The sequence below is a fragment of the Mchenga conophoros genome, linkage group LG4 (assembly GCF_057382185.1).
Source record: "Mchenga conophoros isolate Kocher_MC1m ecotype Shallow Benthic linkage group LG4, M_conophoros_male_GT1.1, whole genome shotgun sequence".
Lineage (NCBI taxonomy): Eukaryota > Metazoa > Chordata > Actinopteri > Cichliformes > Cichlidae > Mchenga > Mchenga conophoros.
Genome location: NC_140529.1, coordinates 16,861,300 through 16,881,134, shown reverse-complemented (window position 1 = coordinate 16,881,134; position 19,835 = coordinate 16,861,300). Strand labels below are relative to the sequence as shown.

The 19,835-nt window shown below is 42.5% G+C and overlaps 1 protein-coding gene and 1 long non-coding RNA gene across 3 annotated transcripts in view; one reads left to right on the top strand and one right to left on the bottom strand.

The window, feature by feature from the left end:
- Positions 1-3,819, top strand: part of prkcbb (protein kinase C, beta b) — a 109,096-nt gene extending 105,277 nt beyond the window's left edge. The window contains exon 17 of the mRNA XM_085270722.1: positions 509-3,819. Within this exon, the coding sequence (XP_085126848.1) occupies positions 509-664 (156 nt within the window). The 3' untranslated portion in view covers positions 665-3,819. The remainder of the gene's footprint in view (positions 1-508) is intronic.
- A 295-nt stretch (positions 3,820-4,114) lies between these two features.
- LOC146575826 (uncharacterized) lies at positions 4,115-18,981 on the bottom strand. 2 transcript variants are annotated; one of them, XR_014892179.1, is made up of 3 exons: positions 18,846-18,981; positions 17,009-17,166; positions 4,115-16,908 (listed from the first exon to the last, which is right to left on the bottom strand). It is a non-coding gene; the product is annotated as an uncharacterized LOC146575826 (long non-coding RNA). The 2 variants fall into 2 exon arrangements; XR_014892178.1 differs by lacking the exon at positions 18,846-18,981 and having other exon boundaries at positions 17,009-18,840.
- Positions 18,982-19,835: the final 854 nt, after the last annotated feature.

Here is a 19,835-nt window from a genome sequence, read left to right as displayed (position 1 = left end):
GCCCACGCGTGCGAGCTGTCCAATCACCTTGCAATTGAAAGTAACTATGCAGAGGTTGGCAGTGTTGTACACTATGTAACATCTTATAATCAGTCTCCAACACCAAAGCTTTCACCGGGGAAACACCGATTTTTTTCCTAGTTGCAAGGAGGCCGATGTCCTATTTTTACTGTATTGTGACTGAGCAATAAGCATAAAGACTTGAAACAGAGGAAGACAGACAGACATGAGAGTGAACAGGATTTATTTGACCTCGGGTACGAAAGGGAAGCGCTTCCTAATCATTTGTTCGTTGCACCATCACAGTACAGAAACTGAACAATATTGCAGTTTCTTTAGTTCAAAAGAGCTTGTGCTTTAAGTTGATTGTCCGCTATAGGGTGTTTAACAGCAGTGGATTCTCTTTTCCATCCCAATCCATCCCACTCTCCTCCAACAATATTTTTTCTGTCGTTCCTCCCTCTCATCACATCCTCTCCCCTTCATAATCTCTGAACCCCACCTGCAGAGGAACCGTCGGGACACCTGCAACTTTGACAAGGAGTTCACTAAGATGGCTGTGGACTTGACGCCAACAGACAAGCTCGTCATCATGAACCTGGACCAGGACGATTTCCTCGGCTTTTCCTACATCAACCCGGAATACGTGGCCCCCGCTAATTAACACCGATGGACCGATAGAGGAGGTTTCAAAGCAGTAAATGTGTATGTTCAGTAAATGTCTGTAGTTCTTTTAGGCCATACTGGGGTATCTCCAAGATTGCAGCCCAAAACAGGAATCACAGCACCAAACACTGGATACCAAAGACGTTGAAGTATTGAATCAAAAATGTCCGAGGTGTCAACATCTGCTTTTTGTGCAGGGCAGGAACAAGAGAAAATATCAACCGCATTAATCCAACCAGTTTTATTCAGTGTAGAGAAGCACAAGCTTACCGCTTCACTCGTGTCAGCTCACTCTTTCTTTATTCAACGATAGAATTCCTGATGTGTTTATGGCATTGTATCTGCAACAAGCCTTTCACCGCTCTTAGTATTCTTAAAGTGAAGTATTGCGTTATGTTCCCTTGTGTTATCCCACAAGTTTCACAGCATCATTGTGACATCTACAAAGCACCATCGCGCAAATCCAGGCTCATATTTTCCTGGCATTGCTAAATTGGCCGCCATCGATGAGCGCTGATAGTTCCAGGTTTAACTCTGGATCCCTGTCATGCACAGTAAAATGGGACCAAGACCTACGAAGCACACTGGAATGTAGATTTGGTGTTTATGAATGTTTTTACAACATAACTGGCGTGTCACGGTGTTAGCAATGTAAAGTTTTATATATATTCTAATGTTGTTACTCTTGTGTCTTTGTAAAAATTGTATAGGAGTAAAACTTTCTAACTTCTTGAACTGTATGCACATCTGCATTTCGTAATATCAACCGTATCCTCTGCATTCATCCTGACACACACCGCGAGCAGTACCGCCAACTACTTCCACTGGGCCATTGTTCCCATCCCACTCTCATGAGGCTTAGCGTCTCACACTTAGCGAGCTTCACAGCCTTTTTAGGGTTTTTTTTTTTACCCCCTCTTTTTCTTTTTCCTCTATTTCCTCCTTTTCACCCTCCATCCGCCCCTCTGATGCCTCTCTTATTATTATCAGAATTGTTTTGGCTCTAGCCCGTATGTCTGCCAGGGCTTCAGTGGGAGCCTGGTGCGATGAGTCGTCGCAGGAGTTGGCAATGCAGCAGTCACCAGTGGGGCATCCACACGTGCGCAGACGGTGAACGCTGAGCTGCTTTGACAGCCTCCAAGGGAGTCATTTCACAAACAGCAATAATAAAAAAGCAATGCTGCTTTTTCATATTTTTTTTTACTTTAATTTAAACCACCTGCCTGTAATTTATTTGTGTATGTGTGCATTTCTTGACAGTCATCCATATATTAGAATATATGTACGTGAGTGTGTGTGTGTGACAGACAGAATTACATGTATGTATTTTGGGTCACACACACAAGCACCCATACCTGTGTACACCCACGTAGCCATACAGTCAGATCCTCGACTGAGGGTTGGAATTACTAGGTGAAGCGTAACAAGACGGACAATGACTAAGAAATGTTTGCACCTGGAGGCACACAAGACATATACTGTAGGTCCGTTGCACAGGCCTAGATTCCCATCCTCCTCCTTCTCCTGCTGCTTTAATCAGCACAAACAGCATCTTCATGAAAGGACGCACGCCTGTAGTGTCTTCAATAACGTGCACACAGCATCTTCGAGCTTTGGTGAAACTTTACTCTGCCGTCCTTATGTTTTGCTTCTTTGCTGTATAATATAAAATTTAAAAAAAAAACAACTGCCCTTTGTGTGTCAGCCATATATTTCTCTGGTCAAGGGTGTAAATATCTCCTAATATTAATCACGCCCAGTCTCAGCATCTGCTGTTGACAACCCCACACCCCAAAGCGCTCGATAGCACTCAGCCAGCTGTCTTGTGAATTTGTATGGCCGAGTTAATGAGTGAGCACGGCACACTACATGCGTGTGACTCAGATATCTTAAGCGCTGCTCAGTTTTAATATAGGTCTGTCTTTAAATCTGATAAGAAATGTTCTCTTCAGCTTCAGCATCGTTTGACTAAACAGCGCCAACATGAAAAAATGACCGTAACACACGCACAAGCTGGTTTAAGAAGCTAGCAGATATGTTTCACATTTTTAAAAAAAATTACAGGACTATGAGGAAGTATACTATGCATGCATGTGACGATCTCTCTTTTTCATATCTTGTTCCATATGATATGGACTTATTCTATATTAAGTGTTGGACTGGTGTGTGTGGGTATGTGTGTGATAGTTTCTTTATTAGACAGTAAAAGGGTTTTTATGTCGCTTAATTTATGATATGTCTCGTGTCATTGCTGCACATTTACTGAATATTATTGAAAGACTGTGTTTTGCTTTTATTTGTACAGATATAAATATTTTTGAAGTACATAGGGGTAAGAGTCTTCCATTTCCATAGTTGTATTTATACTCAGAAATCAATGTGTTTAGGGGTAAAAATGATGTATGTAAGTTGCAATAGAAAACATGGAGCGAAAACTAGATATAAATATACATCTGTGCTGACTGAAATCCAGCAAGATCTAGATGTTTAGTGCTCTGCCACTCGTATGTGGACTGTATTGGCCTGAAAGTGTCCTTCCCTCCTGTCTCTCCTCCCGACCTTTCCTTTGATCACGCCTTTCCATCTGTCATTTTATTTTCTGCTCTGACCTTTCTCTCCCCTTCTTCCTCTCTTCCTCTCCCACTCAGCTTCCTCGTTGTCTTTCTCTTTCTTCGTTCCTTTCCTCTTGACCTTTATCCCTTCCTGCAGCTTTTTCCCTTGCTTCTTCCCTCGTCTTCTCGAGGCATTTCAGTTTCATTTGCCTCTCATTATCCCTGATTGGTCCCGTTCTCTTCCCCTTTACCCTTCTCTCTTACGGTTTGTAGCCTTTCAAAGGCTACATGACACTAAACATAACAACCGAGGAGCTGCTGCTAAGGTTTAATTAACATTTGATGGCTGCATTTTGACCTTACTTCTGCTTTGATTTAGGCTGGGCTTACATTCTAAACAACAAGTGATTTAACAATAACCTGAAGATAATTTTCAGTGTTTAAATGCAGAAAACTGCAAGAAAAGAGTAAGGATGTGTTTTATGAGATAAGATAGTTCACTGATTTAATAATAATAACAATAATAATAATAATAATAATAATAATAATAATGTTTTGTGATGCTTGCGGTTGTAAAGTAATAAATTATGTTGCAAAATCACATGTTGGCTTGTTTCCTTGTTTTTGGTCTGTTTTGTTTTGAATGTCTTTCTTTTTTCTAGATCATCTGTTATATTCTCACTGTGAAAATATGATAAAAAAAAAAGTAAGTGGAGCAGTTATAGCATCACAAGCTGTTGCATACAGGTCAAATCACTGGTTAAACTTTGCCATCAATATATCAACAGTTCATGGGCTGTTGATATATTGATGAAATTTGATTTCAAAATCTTTTATTTTTTAAGAACTGATAACAACCATTAATTAATCTGAAATGATGCAAAATGCCACAGGAGTTTAGAAAACCTTTTTATTACCGTAGTAAATCTGTAAGAATGTGCAGAAATTAACGAGGTATCTCTTCATAATATTTTGTACAGCAAATGCAAAATGTGTCTTTATCATTACGCATACTTTTTAATGGCTTTCAGCAAACAGGTATAGACAAACACCTCTGAAGGCACCACGTATTTCTCATAATGTCAATATTAATGTAACAGTGATTAATATTTTATTTGAAGGAAAACTGATGAACAAATATGAAGATAAAGGGTTAAAAAAAAAAAGCCCAGAAGAAGAACAAGTAGGACATGGATTTAAAATTACATATGAGGATAAACTGAATACTGGACCTTTCTAAATGTCTGTGCAACATATACTGTTGTATATATAGAATCAGTGATAGACTTTGTGACCTTATCTCCGTGTAGTTTCCCTCTCAAGTACAACAAAAGGCAAAAAACAGGAGCTCCACAGATTAGCCACAGGACAGAAGTTGCAACTACAGTATGTTCAATACTAGTTCATGGTCAAGTTTATTTATATAGCACATTTCCAAACAGTCCAAATGTTTTAAAAATAATGTAGATTTCTATTTGAAATTCATGCTCTTAATATATACTGTTATTGTCACGGTTCTGGGTCATTTTGACCCAGCATTTTCAGTTTCTTGTATTTTGCTGTTTATTCTGTATTATGGTTTACTTTCAGATTCTTTAGTTGTCCTGTTTTGAATATTATAATCCTCAGTTTCAGTGTTATTCTGGTTAAGAGTTTCGTTCTTAGGTTTAGTTCAGTGTCTGTCATGTTTCTGGTTTTACTTTGAAGGTCCGTGTCTCGTGTTAGTGTGTGCAGTGTTACTCTCCCCTGCGTTGTCATTATGTTTCATTCGAGTCAGCTGTGTCTCCACGTCTCCTGATCACCCCATGTGTGTATCTAAGTCCTCAGACTCCGTGTGTTTAACATTGCGTTGTCTGTGTTACCCACCCCATTTTTGGTCATAGTTTATTGCCACAGTGTGTTGTCATAGTTCAGGTCTTAGTAGTCAGTTTTTCATGGTTGCTCTTAGTTTCCTTAGTTTTCATATTCAGTTCCTGCTACCAGCCAAATAAAGGCTCGTTTTTGGTTCTCAGGTTCCGTCTCCTCGCCTCTGTCTGCTCCTGGGTCCTCAACACAAACCCACACATGGTCTGCCTCCGCAGCCCGTGACAGTTATTCTCTATGTGCCACTGTCTAGATGTACTATGATATACTTTGAGGGTCTTTAGAGTAATTTTAGGCTACTTTTGCACAATGGTGCTGAGTTTGCATGTCTGAATCCGGACTGGGGATTCATGCTTTGCATGGGAGTTTGCATGTTGGCCACATGTCTGTATGGGTCCCCTCGGAGTACTCAAGCTTCCTCCTTCAGTCAAAAGATGTGCGTGGGGTTGTGAATGGTTGTCTGTCTCTATGCATTAATCCTGCAACAGACTGGCCACCTGTGTACCCTCCATGCTGGCTAGTGACAGCTGGGATAGGCTCCGCCCTCCGGATGATGCTGAACTGGATAATAAGAAGAAGGTGAATGGATGGATGGCTAATAGGGTGAAGGATTCAGGTTAGAAATTTTATTTGTATTCAATTGCAAGTCATTTGTTCTTTGATCTCTGGGCCCCTATACAGAAGAGGCTCCCATTTAACAAGTGAATACTTTATGCATAATCATGATTGTGACTGCATTTTGTGGATAAACTGAAAGTGAAATAAGCATTTGTTCTATATGAGAGCACACAGAGAGAACTGCAAAAGTAAATTATGTCATGCCAAACATGAACCTTCCCTGAAGACATGTTTTAAAAAATCATTAAAATCACTGTATGCTAAATGCATATAGGCATACATATGCAAACACACTGGCAGCATGAACTATGACAGAAACTGGAGCGACCATAAATAAGTATAAAGTGCAGCAGAGGCTTTCACACTTTCAAACAAGGGAACATAAAATTAGACTCAATAACTGTTTATTTGTTTGTTTGTTTGTTCCCCTTAGGCTTGCAATGGTGAGAGAGCGGGGTGTTGATTGGAGCCTGCCCCAAGGCAGTGACAGAGGAAGCACTGATTTTGGTATATGCATTTTAGCTCTGTGCCTTTCAGAGCATGCTGAAGCGAGGAAGCTACATGCTATTGCTGAATGAAAAAGAAAAAAAGATGATGGGGGAGTTTTGAGGTAAAAACGACGCTCTCTGCAGCAGACTGACGAGAGATGAAAAAGGAAAACTGACAAAAGCAAAAGATTCTCTTATTTTTTCATTCAGTGGCTCTTTAAAACGCTCAAGAGGGTAGCATGACAGAGGAGCTTATTGGATTTATTTCACCCTATCTCCTTTCTTGCCCTCTCTTCTACCACCTCTCACTCTCTCTCTCTCATACAGCCGCACAGACGTTTTCATTAGGCAACCATATTAGGCACACCTTCACACCATCAGACATGTTTCTTCCCAGCTAAAGTGTCTGTTAAGTCTAATTGTTGAATGTTGCCATTGTGTTTCTTAAATTTGTACAGTCTTAGTTTAAGCAGTAGGATCAAAGCCATTCCTTTGATCCTGACCACCTCTCCAGCCACTCTGTGCTGGGGGAGGTTTTATTGTAGATACATCCTAACTTGAAGATCTGTTTGATGTTTGGTAGAGCTTCCTACCCTTTGTATGGTTTCACTGTGTTATCTTTGGTAAACCATACATTGGGTGTGGGGGAAGACTACCCTCTTTATGACCAAGGATGTTGTTCCTGCTTTTAGGTTTTATGACCCTTTGATCAAACACACACACACACACACACACACACACACACACACACATTCTCACATAACACCCACACACACACACTTACATACAGTGCCTTGTCTTTGTAACCAAAGGGGGTTGCAAGGGGAGGTGTTTTGTAAACTATTGTTTGAAGTTTGTCAATAAAAGGCGGCGAGAGGAGGCCACCAGCGTGGTCATTTCAACGTGCTGGTCACAGACGAGAGGCCTCCCTTGCGCAAGAAATCGATCGAACACTGTTGCCTTGCTTTTCTTTCATGGGAATAAGTCCTGGATACAGCGGGGTCTGAGTTTAGACCCAACATTTTTTGGTCCTTCGAGCCGGATCCTAACACATTGCATCCACCGAGGAGAGGGAGAGGACGCCACCGCAACGTCTGGGATGATTGACGTAAAGCCCTGGTGTTTTTGGCTTGCCACCAGGCCGGGAAGTTTGCGCCTGACCTCCCCTCGGGATGGATGACGATTGACGGGATCCAGAGACTCTTCCCATGAACGTAAACAAACAGTGAGTACAGAAGGCCTTAGAGAGCGTCTCTATAACCGTGTGAATGAATGTGGGATCCTAGATACGCGTCACCGTGATTCTGCGTGAAACGTTTGAGTCCCGGGGAGCGCTGGTCACGAGAGCGCACGTGGACCCAAAACAATAGAGAGCGGCTACGGGCTGTGTGTTAAACGTGAGTCCGGGAGCGCGCTAGCCGCGTGAGAGAGACGCAGGCTTCTCCGCCGTTTGGGGCGTAGAGAGTTCTCCGCCATTTGGGGCGTGGAGAGAACCTAGGTTCAGAGTCCGGAATCTCCGCCATTTGGGGCGTTGGAGAGTGTCCGAAGGTTGAATTCTCCGCCATATGGGGCGTTTGAGAGTTTTCAACAGAGAGCGCTAGCTGTGCGTGCAGACGCAAGCGATAGGCCTATGTTGTGTGTGTGCGGGCCAGACGTGGTCTGCGTGAGTGTGGCTGATTGTTGTCTTGTAATGGAGAATAAAATGTGTAAGTCTGCCTTAGAAGGAGATGTAAAATTTATGCAGAAAGTTTTACCAGGCAGCACGCAGTATGTAGGTTGTTGGTATAAGAAATGTGGATTTGAAGGGACATTAGTGGAAGTTCAGTGTAAAATGCTGGTAGAAAGAATAGCTGTAAGTGTAGCAGGTAAAACAGGTAAAGCGAAGCAGAGGAAGGAATTGCAGTTAGCAGTTGCTAAGTTGTGGCTGGAGCAGGCTCAGAAGAGGAGAGAAGCACAGAATGTTAAAAGAGCAATATTGCAAGAAGTAGTTGTGAAACCTGAGGATGAAACTACAGCTCAATCCACTGCAACTACTCTAGAACAACACCATAGAAAAGCATTAGGAAGAGCAAGAATGTTAGCAGAAAGTAGAGTCAGAGAAGAGCGTGAGAGAGCAGAGGCAGAAGTGGAGGAGAGATTAAAGGCATATTAGGAGCAGCATTGAGTCCAAGACAGACTTGGCAGGGTAGGAAACAGAAAGTAAAGTTAGTGAACACAAACGTTACAACTACATATCCATCCCTGACACAACACAAAAAAAAACAAAAAAAACAAAACAAAACATATGGTGTTTCTGTAACAGAGTGTGAAGATGAAGAAAGTTTTTCTCCTGATCAATTCCATGAGTGTGAGAGTGTCTGACGTCATGGTGTGTGTGAAAGGTATCCAGCTGGGGCAGACGTGATTCTGCATGTCACCTGCCCAGTGGACAAAAAGAAATAAAATAGTTGTGTGGATGAATGATAGCACGAAGAGTGTTTGGTGTTTCTCAGTCTGAAACAGCTGTAATGCTATTTTCTGTTTTGGAGAAAAGTACAGTTAAAGAAAAAAAACAGAGAGATGTGTGTTGTTTTAAGCAGTGATGAGAATAATGGAAGTGTGGTGAGAGATGAACACAAAAACATACTGAAAATGCATTAACTATACTAACCCTACATGCATATACACATACAATGATACTCATGAGACCAGACAGCATCTTAAGCATGAGATTCTGTTTGTCATCTTGTCCAAGTCACTAGTAAGATGAAAGTGATACATAGACTAGTGGACTGAATATTATAGGAGGACAGATGGTTGCATCATAGAGGAGAAAACAGAATGCTGATGAGAGGTCTTAAATGAGTGAGTTGAGTGAGCTGATTGTGAGTTTCTGGTGTGTGAAGAAGTTTTACCATGGCACACATTTAGTTACATGAGAACTAAAACTTATTATGTGCTAAGACAACAGGGTTATGCTGTATGTTGTGTGTATGGCTGATTGGATGAATGTTTGAGATTAAACTGGCTGTTTGATTTGTCTTTTGTTACGATTTATCCCCCTGGCATGAAGAACACGTGTCATGATTTAAACAAGGCCTATCTTTCCTTTATTTTCTTTGATTTCTTTTATTTTCTTTCTTTTATTTTGTTACTTTCATGGTGCACTGAAAGTTTTGTTTGATGATCTCTGTTGAGCAGATCTGCACGATTAGAATCGAAGCGTCGTCGAGAAAACTGTTGCAAAGTGAGCTTCCCCAAAATTAAAATGGGCTCTTATTTGGGACAATCAGGAAACAAATTCCTGTCCAAAAGGATTCAACGAGGAAATCCAGTCTAAATTATTTTTCTTTTTGAAATGACGTTGTTTTGCTGAGCGTGGAAACGAATGCGACGATAATTTCCACAATTAGCAAAAGAAGGAATCACTGAGTGAATGAGTAAGAATTTTAAAATAAATCGGGAACTGACTGACTGACTTAACACCATTGTGTGAAGTCAACCCCCACTTGACAAAGGTGTGGATGTATCTCTGTGTGTGTCTCTGTTACAGGAGCAGAAAGATGATAGCAACATCTGAGGTTGCGTGATGGTTTAACCTTTTAAATGCCATTTTTATGTTTGTGAATCTATCAGAGGTGTGTTATTCATGGGCTTGTGGTACTCACAGAAGTTACTGTGAGAAAGTGTGTACACACCTGCGCAGCGCTAACATTTGCATTTTTTCTTACAGCATTGCAGTTTTTCATGTGATTTGATGATGTGGTTTTTAGCAGAACAACTGGTGGATGTTTGTTTCTTTATTACAGGTTTTGTTTTCTTTAAGAGTGCATGTAGCATTCAGCAGAAGCGGACAAGTGACATGAGTAAAACAAATAAGAGATTACGATATTTATGGAATAGTTTATTATGGGCTCATTTGCTGGCCACTTTTGGACCCATAATAAATATATGAGTGGAGTGACTTTGCTTAAGAGAAGTCACCGATTACATTAATGTTAACTGAGCACATGGGATGATCCATGTTTGAGGCGAATTATGGTAACAATAGTGATTTAATGATTTGAGAAAACCTGCACATGACACTTGTCTTGCTGATGCTGAATGCTTGTTACCCTTGTGATATACTTGTTTATAAGTGTGAAGTTTGATTTTACTTCCAGATCTTGTTTTCCAGGCCATGATGGTGAGTATGCAGGCTCCTGGTGGAGCCAGTTTTTAAGACAGGGATCCAGGTTTGGTGAGTTGACGCATGAGAAGTGTCCATGCGTCAAGAGGTGGGGTCCAGAATTAATATTAAACAATGTTTTCTATTATTGTTGCAGTGATTTGTGTGATTAGCTGTTTATTTACAAGTATTAAACCTATGCAAGTGGTGCATCCATGTTCAGATGAGGCTTTGATGGCCTATAAGTGAAGTTCACTGATTACAATGTGGAATAACATTGAGATGTTAAATAATTTGGAATAAATTATGGGAAAACGTAGGAGATTAATGAGTTTAGAATAAACCTGCAATGATACTTGTCTCTGTGATGCTGAATACTTTATTACTCTTATGATCTACAGTTGGTTGCAAATGTGAAGTTGTTTAAATTTAAGACTTTGTCTTCTGTGATACAGGAGCTGGGAGTTAAACAAGCTGAACATTTAAGTGCTGATTAATGTTCTTACACAGGGTTACAGCTTGGAGTGAAGCTGCTCCAAGGGACAAACCCTGGAGATTGTTTTAGGGAGACTGTGCAACACTCTTGTACATGTCTCATTGGGGAGTTGACACATGGCGAAAGCCGTGTGGCGAGAGGAGTGTCATTTTTTTCAATTTGTAGATGTCGTGAGGTGCCATGATGAGAAGGAGAGACTGAGAGGATCGTCCACAAGATGGAAGCTGAGGCCTGGAGGGAGTCTTCAGGAGGATCGGAGATCACCTTCAGCACAGAGAGCTGTGCTACTGGGCTTCCAAAGGATTGTCACAAGGAGACTTTCAGCGTTGGAAAATGGAACCTGAGGGAGCGTGCCAAGCTCCAAAAAGTGACAGCGCAGAGGAGGTCCAGCGATGGACTTGTGGTTCTGTGAACAGCACAAATGCCAGGTGACTGTAAAATAACTAACAGCACTTTTTCCACAAGTGAAGCCAGTAACTTACTATCCTAAAAGATTAGCTCTAGTTGCTCGTGCTTTACCTCCATGCGTGAGATCAGTATGTGCAGCAGCTTAAGCTGTACAATGTTTCAATAGTTTATTTCACCTTTTGCAATTGTTAGTTCCACACGAGGTAGATGTTTACTATTGCAGACTAAACTTACATTTCTGTCACCTACAAGACACTTGTCTTTAATGTTACTGTTACTCTCACAACCACACATATTACCATAAAGTGGTGCAGAATTCTGAATCTGTCAAACCCTTTTTGCCAACGGAGGAGGACACTTCTCATGAGTGTAGAGAGCGCGAGGAGAAGACGTGTAAGCTGAGGGATGACTTAATAGATGTGCCACTCGTTGAGGGAAAGGTTTGGTTTGTTGATGATTTGAGTTTTACAACAGCAGAGGGACAGACTAGAACACGTTTTACTGTAGCTGACAGTGAGAGAGAGTTATCTATGTAGGACAACTAGCATGTTTCATGTTTGCTTGAGCAGCAGAGATGCTAGCTTTAACGGAAGCGTGTAAAGCTGTAGAGAGACAATATACACTGATAGGTAGTATACATTTGCTACTGTACATTTCTTTGTAGTGCAGTGAGTGAGACGAGGTGTGACAACCTCTACAGGGAAACCTGCAGAACACACCAAACTCTTGCAAATTCTGCTGGATGCAGCGTTATTAACCAGTGGAATTGCCGTTTGTAAATGTGCAGCACACATGTGAGGGAAAGATCCGGTTGCATTAGGGGAAGTTTTTGCAGATAAGATCGCAAAAGAGGCAGCTTTAGTTAAACATGGTGTTAACCTTTTATCAGTACAGCATTAGCAGACATGCAGGCCCACTCACCTACTGCAGGACAATAGTTGTGACTTACAGAGGGAGCAAGCTTGCAGGATGATTTTTTTATCTGTGTGATAAACCAGTACTGCCTAATAATTTGTATAAGACTGCTGCTATTTTGAGCCATTGGCTATGCCATGTCTCAAACAGGAGGGAGATGAGCAGTCGTTATACTCACTCTAGGATTATTAAATACTTTAAAAAAAAAACTTTTGCAGACAGTAAAGTTAAGATTTAGGAAGACAGGCAGGACATGGTTAGACTGTATAGAATAAGTACATGAGGATTACTCCAACAGAGAATGGTCTGACTCTTTGAGATTACACATGTTAGAGCATTTAGAGTTCCAGTCTTCTGTAGTGATGATAGAAAAGCAGAAGAGAGAGCATATTAGCAGATTAGATGCTTGAAAATGTTTAAAAGTAAAGTAGTCATGAGAACAAATGATCTGCCAGATGATTCTGTTTCTTCGCAGGAGCAGAGCCTGAAGTCTGGAGATTGGATGATGATAAGGCCATGGAGAGGAAGTGCTGGTCCAGTCCATGGTGGGAAGGTCCATATCGGATGCTGCTGACGACGACCACAGCAGTGAAGATTGCTGGAAGGAACACTTGGATACATCAAGCGCACTGCAAGAAGGTGACACACATCCAGGCCAGCTCGGAGTAAGTGGCAGGAAGACCGGGAACAAAGGGGGGGAAAGCCTCCAGGGCCCCTCGTCTCAATCCGGTGAAGAAACCAACTGAGCCACAGGTACTCATCAGAATGGCTGGGAATGTGCTGTGCATCTTCTTGTGCCTGTGGACCCTGAGTGGGATGACAGGAGCGCATTGGGACAGAGCAAATCACACCCAGTACCCGCATGGGTTTTCAACCAACTACTGGTGGCAGTTTAAGAACACAACCGGATAGCATCACTTGGAGCGAGACAGTTTGTTTGGTTGCTTTAGCAACACATCCAGGAACACTGCCAACTTTTCAACTTTCCAATTCCTCATAACCTGAATGGAAGGTTGATTCACCAGTAGCTGGGAAGGTGAACTGCTCTGGTGAGACAGACCTGCTCGTCTGACTCAAAGAATATGACTTGTTGCAGGACATTATACAGTTAAACGAACTGGAAACAGGCCAATTGCCTATGTGTACGAAGGACAATGGATTAGCCCAAGTTGGAGATTAACCATGGAACATGGTAACATCACTTATTCTTTTGTCTTCTGCAAGAAGGATGTAAACAGAGAAGCCTTTTGTCTACATTTACATCATGAACACTTGAGGTTTTGAGCCAAGAAGATCAAAACAGCTGGATCCAATTTCCTTTACAAAGCTTTTTCTGTGGTGACAACAGGACAGGAGAAGAGTTGTAAATGCAGATAATTCACAAGTTGACTCTAACCCCCACAGGATGCCTACAGTGAGAAGATTTGGGGGGGTTGATAGGAGTCATAAAGAAGGGTGTTGACCAGGCTGCAGCTTTGAAGTTAGCTGAGAGCCACATGGACAAACAATAAAGTCAACTGATGCGTTTAAATACCTATGTCTGTATACAGGTGGATTGTAGTGACATATGATTTTTGAGAATGATGATTCTTCTTGTTTGACCTTTGACATTCAGTTGTTTACTTGAAGAAATACATAATGAATTGCACGACAGGAGTAGATCCGCCACAAGGCTGGATAGCTTGGTTACTGTCTGGTCCTTGGTGGCATCTTCTTTTGAAGATATTAATTCCTGTTTTTGAACTGTTGATACTGATTTGCTTATGTATAGGATGTAGTTTACTGTGCATGAATGAAATCTACACTGACACTGTCTAAACAAAGGGTGCATAAGTTGAAATTTAAGAACAATGACAAAAAGGAGGGAAATGTTAAGTCTAATTGTTGAATGTTGCCATTGTGTTTCTTAAATTTGTACAGTCTTAGTTTAAGCAGTAGGATCAAAGCCATTCCTTTGATCCTGACCACCTCTCCAGCCACTCTGTGCTGGGGGAGGTTTTATTGTAGATACATCCTAACTTGAAGATCTGTTTGATGTTTGGTAGAGCTTCCTACCCTTTGTATGGTTTCACTGTGTTATCTTTGGTAAACCATACATTGGGTGTGGGGGAAGACTACCCTCTTTATGACCAAGGATGTTGTTCCTGCTTTTAGGTTTTATGACCCTTTGATCAAACACACACACACACACACACACACACACACACACATTCTCACATAACACCCACACACACACACTTACATACAGTGCCTTGTCTTTGTAACCAAAGGGGGTTGCAAGGGGAGGTGTTTTGTAAACTATTGTTTGAAGTTTGTCAATAAAAGGCGGCGAGAGGAGGCCACCAGCGTGGTCATTTCAACGTGCTGGTCACAGACGAGAGGCCTCCCTTGCGCAAGAAATCGATCGAACACTGTTGCCTTGCTTTTCTTTCATGGGAATAAGTCCTGGATACAGCGGGGTCTGAGTTTAGACCCAACAGTGTCCCTCTGTTTCTCTGTTTCTCTATTTCATTCACACCACACCTCATTCTTAATCAATCAATGTCAAAGTCTGTTATGTTTTTACCTAATCTGACACACACACACACACACACAGTCATGTTCCCATATCTTTATGAGACATTCACTGACCTGTTTTCCTGTTTGCTCATAACTTTAAACCAAGTCTTTAAAGCCTCAGTCACACTTATAGGAAAAATAAGACAGCTAGGAAAAACCAGTGGTTGCTTTTAAGTATTTTGGTGTTGGGAGACTGACATTAAGTAGTTCCTGGTTGCCCAGATGTTCATCATGAAAGACCATCAACCTCTGGGCAACTACTTTCAATTACAAGACAATTACACAGGCAATTGAGAAGCAACACGTCTAGGAAAAAGTTGCCATCCGACTTGGACTGATTTCATTCAGACAGAAGAATTTAAAATAATTGCAAATACTTTACAAATGCAGACAGACCAACTCATTGCAATCAACTGGAGTCAGCCTGCGAGCGGTCCCAAATTAATGGATAACACCTCTGCTTAATTATTTATATCACTTCCACTGATTTTGTTTAAAGTAATTTGCACCCTGCATGGGGTAATGTAGAGACGAACGACGTGATGGGGACCCCTCCAGAGCTCCAAGGCAACTAGCATCAAGATCCTGACTCCACTGCAATAAATATTTAAAAAAGTAGACGGCAACAGGTTTGCAAATTTCGCTGCTCTATCACAGTTACAATTATTAGCATGAAGCAGACTGGTTTCATCTTATTGCTGTATCACCATCTCGACACATCTTGAAGACACCAGGTGACAGCGAGTGGAAACTGCAAACGATTGCCGTAATTTTGGTGATGCCATGGTCTCTAGCCACTGTTTTCGCCAGTGTGACTGTAGCATAAACTAAACTCTTCAAGCTAACGTCCATGTCCCTGCACCATGAATTACATAAAGGAAACATTAGAACTCATTAGAAACACTTTTCATGTGACAATGAAAAAAAGTGTTTGTCATGCACATTACAATCACCCAGAAATGAATGATTACTTCACATTTGAAGACCTACCACGTACAGAAGACTGAACTCTGGCCGTGCCAGAGGCAACACACACATCTGAAAAACTCTGATTTCTCTCCAACGCACTCACTTTTATACATCATTAAATATACGAGCACAGTCACACAAAAATGCAACATCACCACTAGCTGCCCCACACTCCCCATCTGTAAATCTATCCAGCTCACCCTCCTTACGGCACATTTCTCTTCCTCCAAACAGCTTATCTTTTGCTCTCTAATTTCTCTGTGGTTTTCAGTTTCCTCTAACTTCTTCCTCCTCCTCCTAATCTCTGAGCACTGGCCAGAGGTGTGAGAAGGTTCCAGCTCACCAAGCAGAAGCCCTGCAGTCTTCCTCCTCCTCCCCGCTTCAAGAACCTCCCCATCTCTCTATCCTCATCCTTCTGTTGCACTGCCAATAACTGAGGAGAGGAGAGAAAAAGAGAGCAGAAACAGCTCTCCCAATGACAGAGAAAGGGCAAACATAGGACATTTTGGTGATTGCTAACGTCATGTCCCAAATGCCTTTCCCCACAAGGGCCTCCTCGAGTCCTGTCTCTCTCTGCTGCCTACCAACACCATCACTGTAATCACACTTTGGTTAGAAGTTAATAGTTTGTCGTTATAAAAAGTTCCTGTCAGTAGTCTGCACTTTATGCCATATCTAAGAGAGCAAAAGGGTTTTAAGAGAGGAAATTAAGCCACAAGGTGATGCTGATCTTACAACAATCTGCATTACTCATGGTAAGAAATCTGACTGCAGTTTTTTAGTGTTTCTGCTGACATCCTGAAAGAAACCTAAGATTTACTGTTGTCGATATTTATAAAACACGTGCCTGCTGTGATAAATATATCACAACTGCAGTGTTTAATTCTTAGTAGTAGTACCTCTCTATATAAAATATACTTACCTTACCTATACCTCATGACCACAGAGTAGGAAACCTGAAAGTATATTTTCAATTCAATTCAATTCAATTCAATTTTATTTATATAGCGCCAAATCACAACATAAGTCGCCTCAAGGTGCTTCATAGATACAGAGAAAAACCCAACAATCATATGACCCCCTATGAGCAAGCACTTTGGCGACAGTGGGAAGGAAAAACTCCCTTTTAACAGGAAGAAACCTCCGGCAGAACCAGGCTCAGGGAGGGGCGGGGCCATCTGCTGCGACCGGTTGGGGTGAGAGAAGGAAGACAGGATAAAAGACATGCTGTGGAAGAGAGACAGAAGTTAATAACAGATATGATCATTTTATATACATGTTGCCAATGCTGCATTCTGTCAGTAACCTTTTTAAATAAAATATATACCCAAGAGAGTGGCTCATGGGTGCAGTGGTTAACCTTGTCACAAGAAGGTTCTGGGCATGTTCGTGATTGTCTGTCTCTGTGTGGAGCTGGTAGATCCACAGGCGACCTCTCCTGGGTGTACCCTGCCCCTCGCCCTATGACAGCTAACCCCTGTTGAACTCCATAAGCAGAAGAAAATGAACGAATGGGTATCTAAAAGTCAACTCTCTGCAATGGAGGGGGGGGGGGGGGGGGGTCTCAAAGTTTGGGCTCATGTGAACAAGAAAAATGCAAACATCCAAAAAATTGTAGGTAGCGTTCGTAACCTGCCCAGAGAATCTTGTGCTGCCTTGAGTTTACCGTTTTTAACCATCAGCGAGGCAGTGTTTGTTGACACCAGCTCCATGTGTTAATGTTAGGAAGGGTTAGCCATGTATGATGGATAGAAAGAAGATCTGAAACTGAAGAGAAATGCTCCCTCAGTCTTTCTCTGTGCTGCTTTATAGAATGACACAAACTGTTGGTGTTTCATCTTTTCTTGACACGCTTGCAGGCTGCACAAAATGTTCCCTCGCTGTGCCACTGGTCAGACTTTGGCTCTATAACTTTTATGCTCTACTCAAAAAACAAGAACATTTCATCTACTGAAAAATGCTGCTTGTATTCTGTAAACTGATTGCATCAACATGTCACCATTCAACCATTTCTTTTTCTATATCCTTTCTTCATCTTCTTCCACCTGTCCTTTCCTCACTTGTTGCCTCCTCCATTGCCTTTTGCCCACCCTTCATTCTTTTTCTTCCTTATCTCTCCACTTCTCTTCTCAGCCACCATCCAAACTCACTTCGACATCTCCTTTCCCGCCCTCCTTCCTCTCTTCGGCTTCCCTGCTTTCCGTCTCTCACCAGAGGTGAAACGCTGTACTTCTCTTCCTAAAGTCATTTCTATGTTAATGAGTCTTCTTGTGAGATAATGCAGCCGAGCAAGGGCCTCGGACACACACACACACACACAGATACACAGAGGAAGAGCAAGTGAGAAGAATGATAGGACCTGTCACTGCACTCTCTGGTGATCAGTTCATGGATTTATTTATCTGTAATCCTTCTCCCCCCGCTCTCTGTGCTCTGTGCTCACTTTTCTGTCTCTCTGTTTTTGATTGTTTTAATTCCTCAGCCTTTAATAGAGTCAGAGAATCAGTCAGTGAGCTGTGGCACCTAAACACTTAAGTGGATGGATGGGCTCCAGAAAAGAAGCCACGTTTCCATTCCTTGGGTTTAGGCAGGCTACAGCAAGCTTTAAACCCCCCTCTGATTTCCATATGTACACATGTTACTCAGGTATACACCTATGATACTTGCACCCACGGTCACGCGCACTCCGGTGTGTTAAGTGAAGCATGAAGAGCAGACCGCCTCGTGTGGAATCCTCGCTGAAGTGGAGTCATTAAAAACGGTCCGTGGCTCTTTAAGTGGCGTCTGTGCTTCTCTCCCGAGCGCGATTCTCCATGCATCGCTTGCCAATCTCTCTCCCGCTCTCTCTTTTCTAACTAATCAGTGCGGCGCAGGAGCTACTGGCGCCGCGGCTAGCGGAGGAGAGAGGAGAAAACAGAAAAACAGAGAGGGGAGGAGGAGGAGGGGGATGACGCTGCGTTTCAAATGAGCACCAAGGACAGCGCCGCACTCAGCACCAGGGACAGCAAGCCACAAAACTACACGCAACCCTGCCTTTGAACACATGCAGTTCGTTTTATTGTGCTATCACAACTTATTCCCTTTTATTCTTCGTGTGTGTGTGTGTGTGTGTGTGTGTGTGTGTGTGTGTGTGTGTGTGTGTAGGCAGCTCAATATCTACTCACAGTGAAACGTGGTCAAATCAAAGTCCAGCGTGCTCTGATCTGTCCTGATCACCGCTGTATGTGTGGCACTAATGACCTGCCATACATACCCTCTGTTAACTCTCTACTGCGGGGTCTATTCTGCTACCCAGCCGGGTCGCGCAGACGTGGGAATACTTTTCAACCAGTGTGTGTTTGTGTTTCAAGTGAAACTGGCTTGGCTTTATAGAGAAGGTGGTGGGCGGGACTTGCAGCAGTGAAGGCACACTATTAGCTCCCGAAGGGCTCTTTCACCGGGGAACCCAATCCCAGCCGACTGCCTCTGCCTCGGGCGGAGTTTGAGGAGACCCGCGGTTAATTTTAGTTTGTGTTGGTTGGACGGAGAGGAGGAGGAGGAGGAAGAAGAAGAGGACGACGAAGTGGAGGAGGCGACGGCTGTCTTCTTCTTGTTGTTGTTTTTATTTTTTATTATTTGTCGCCTACCAGCAGGCACGTTTCTTGGGAGCAAACGCAAGCGGGTGTAACTGTCGTCGGCCGGTGTGTCCCGGTTGCGGTTCTACACTGACTTCTATGGAGGATAAATCTGATTAATCCTTTCTTGTTGTGCTTATTGGACCAATTTAACTTGTATAGAGCATTTCACCGGATACGGTTTGGACTAGTGTCTAAAGCCCGGACATTGGTCATCCAGGGAGATAAAACATGTCACTGTGTCAACAGCTGGAGCGGAAAACACGCGATGGATGTCGGTCAGTCTCCGCTTTGTAGATAACACATGGTCTTTATTCACCATTCTTGTATTCATTCATTCATTCACTGGACGGGGAGGTGAACAGACGCTGGCCTGCTGTCAGAGACACTGTGGGAAGAGGAGAACCGGTCACAGCGGTGAGTGATGCTTTAGTACAGATTCACGCTGCGGGGGTGACATCGCTACAGACAAAATGATCCCCTGTTTTGCTGTTTTAAAGATGGAGTCCCCCTACACAGACCCTGGCTGTTAATGCTTCA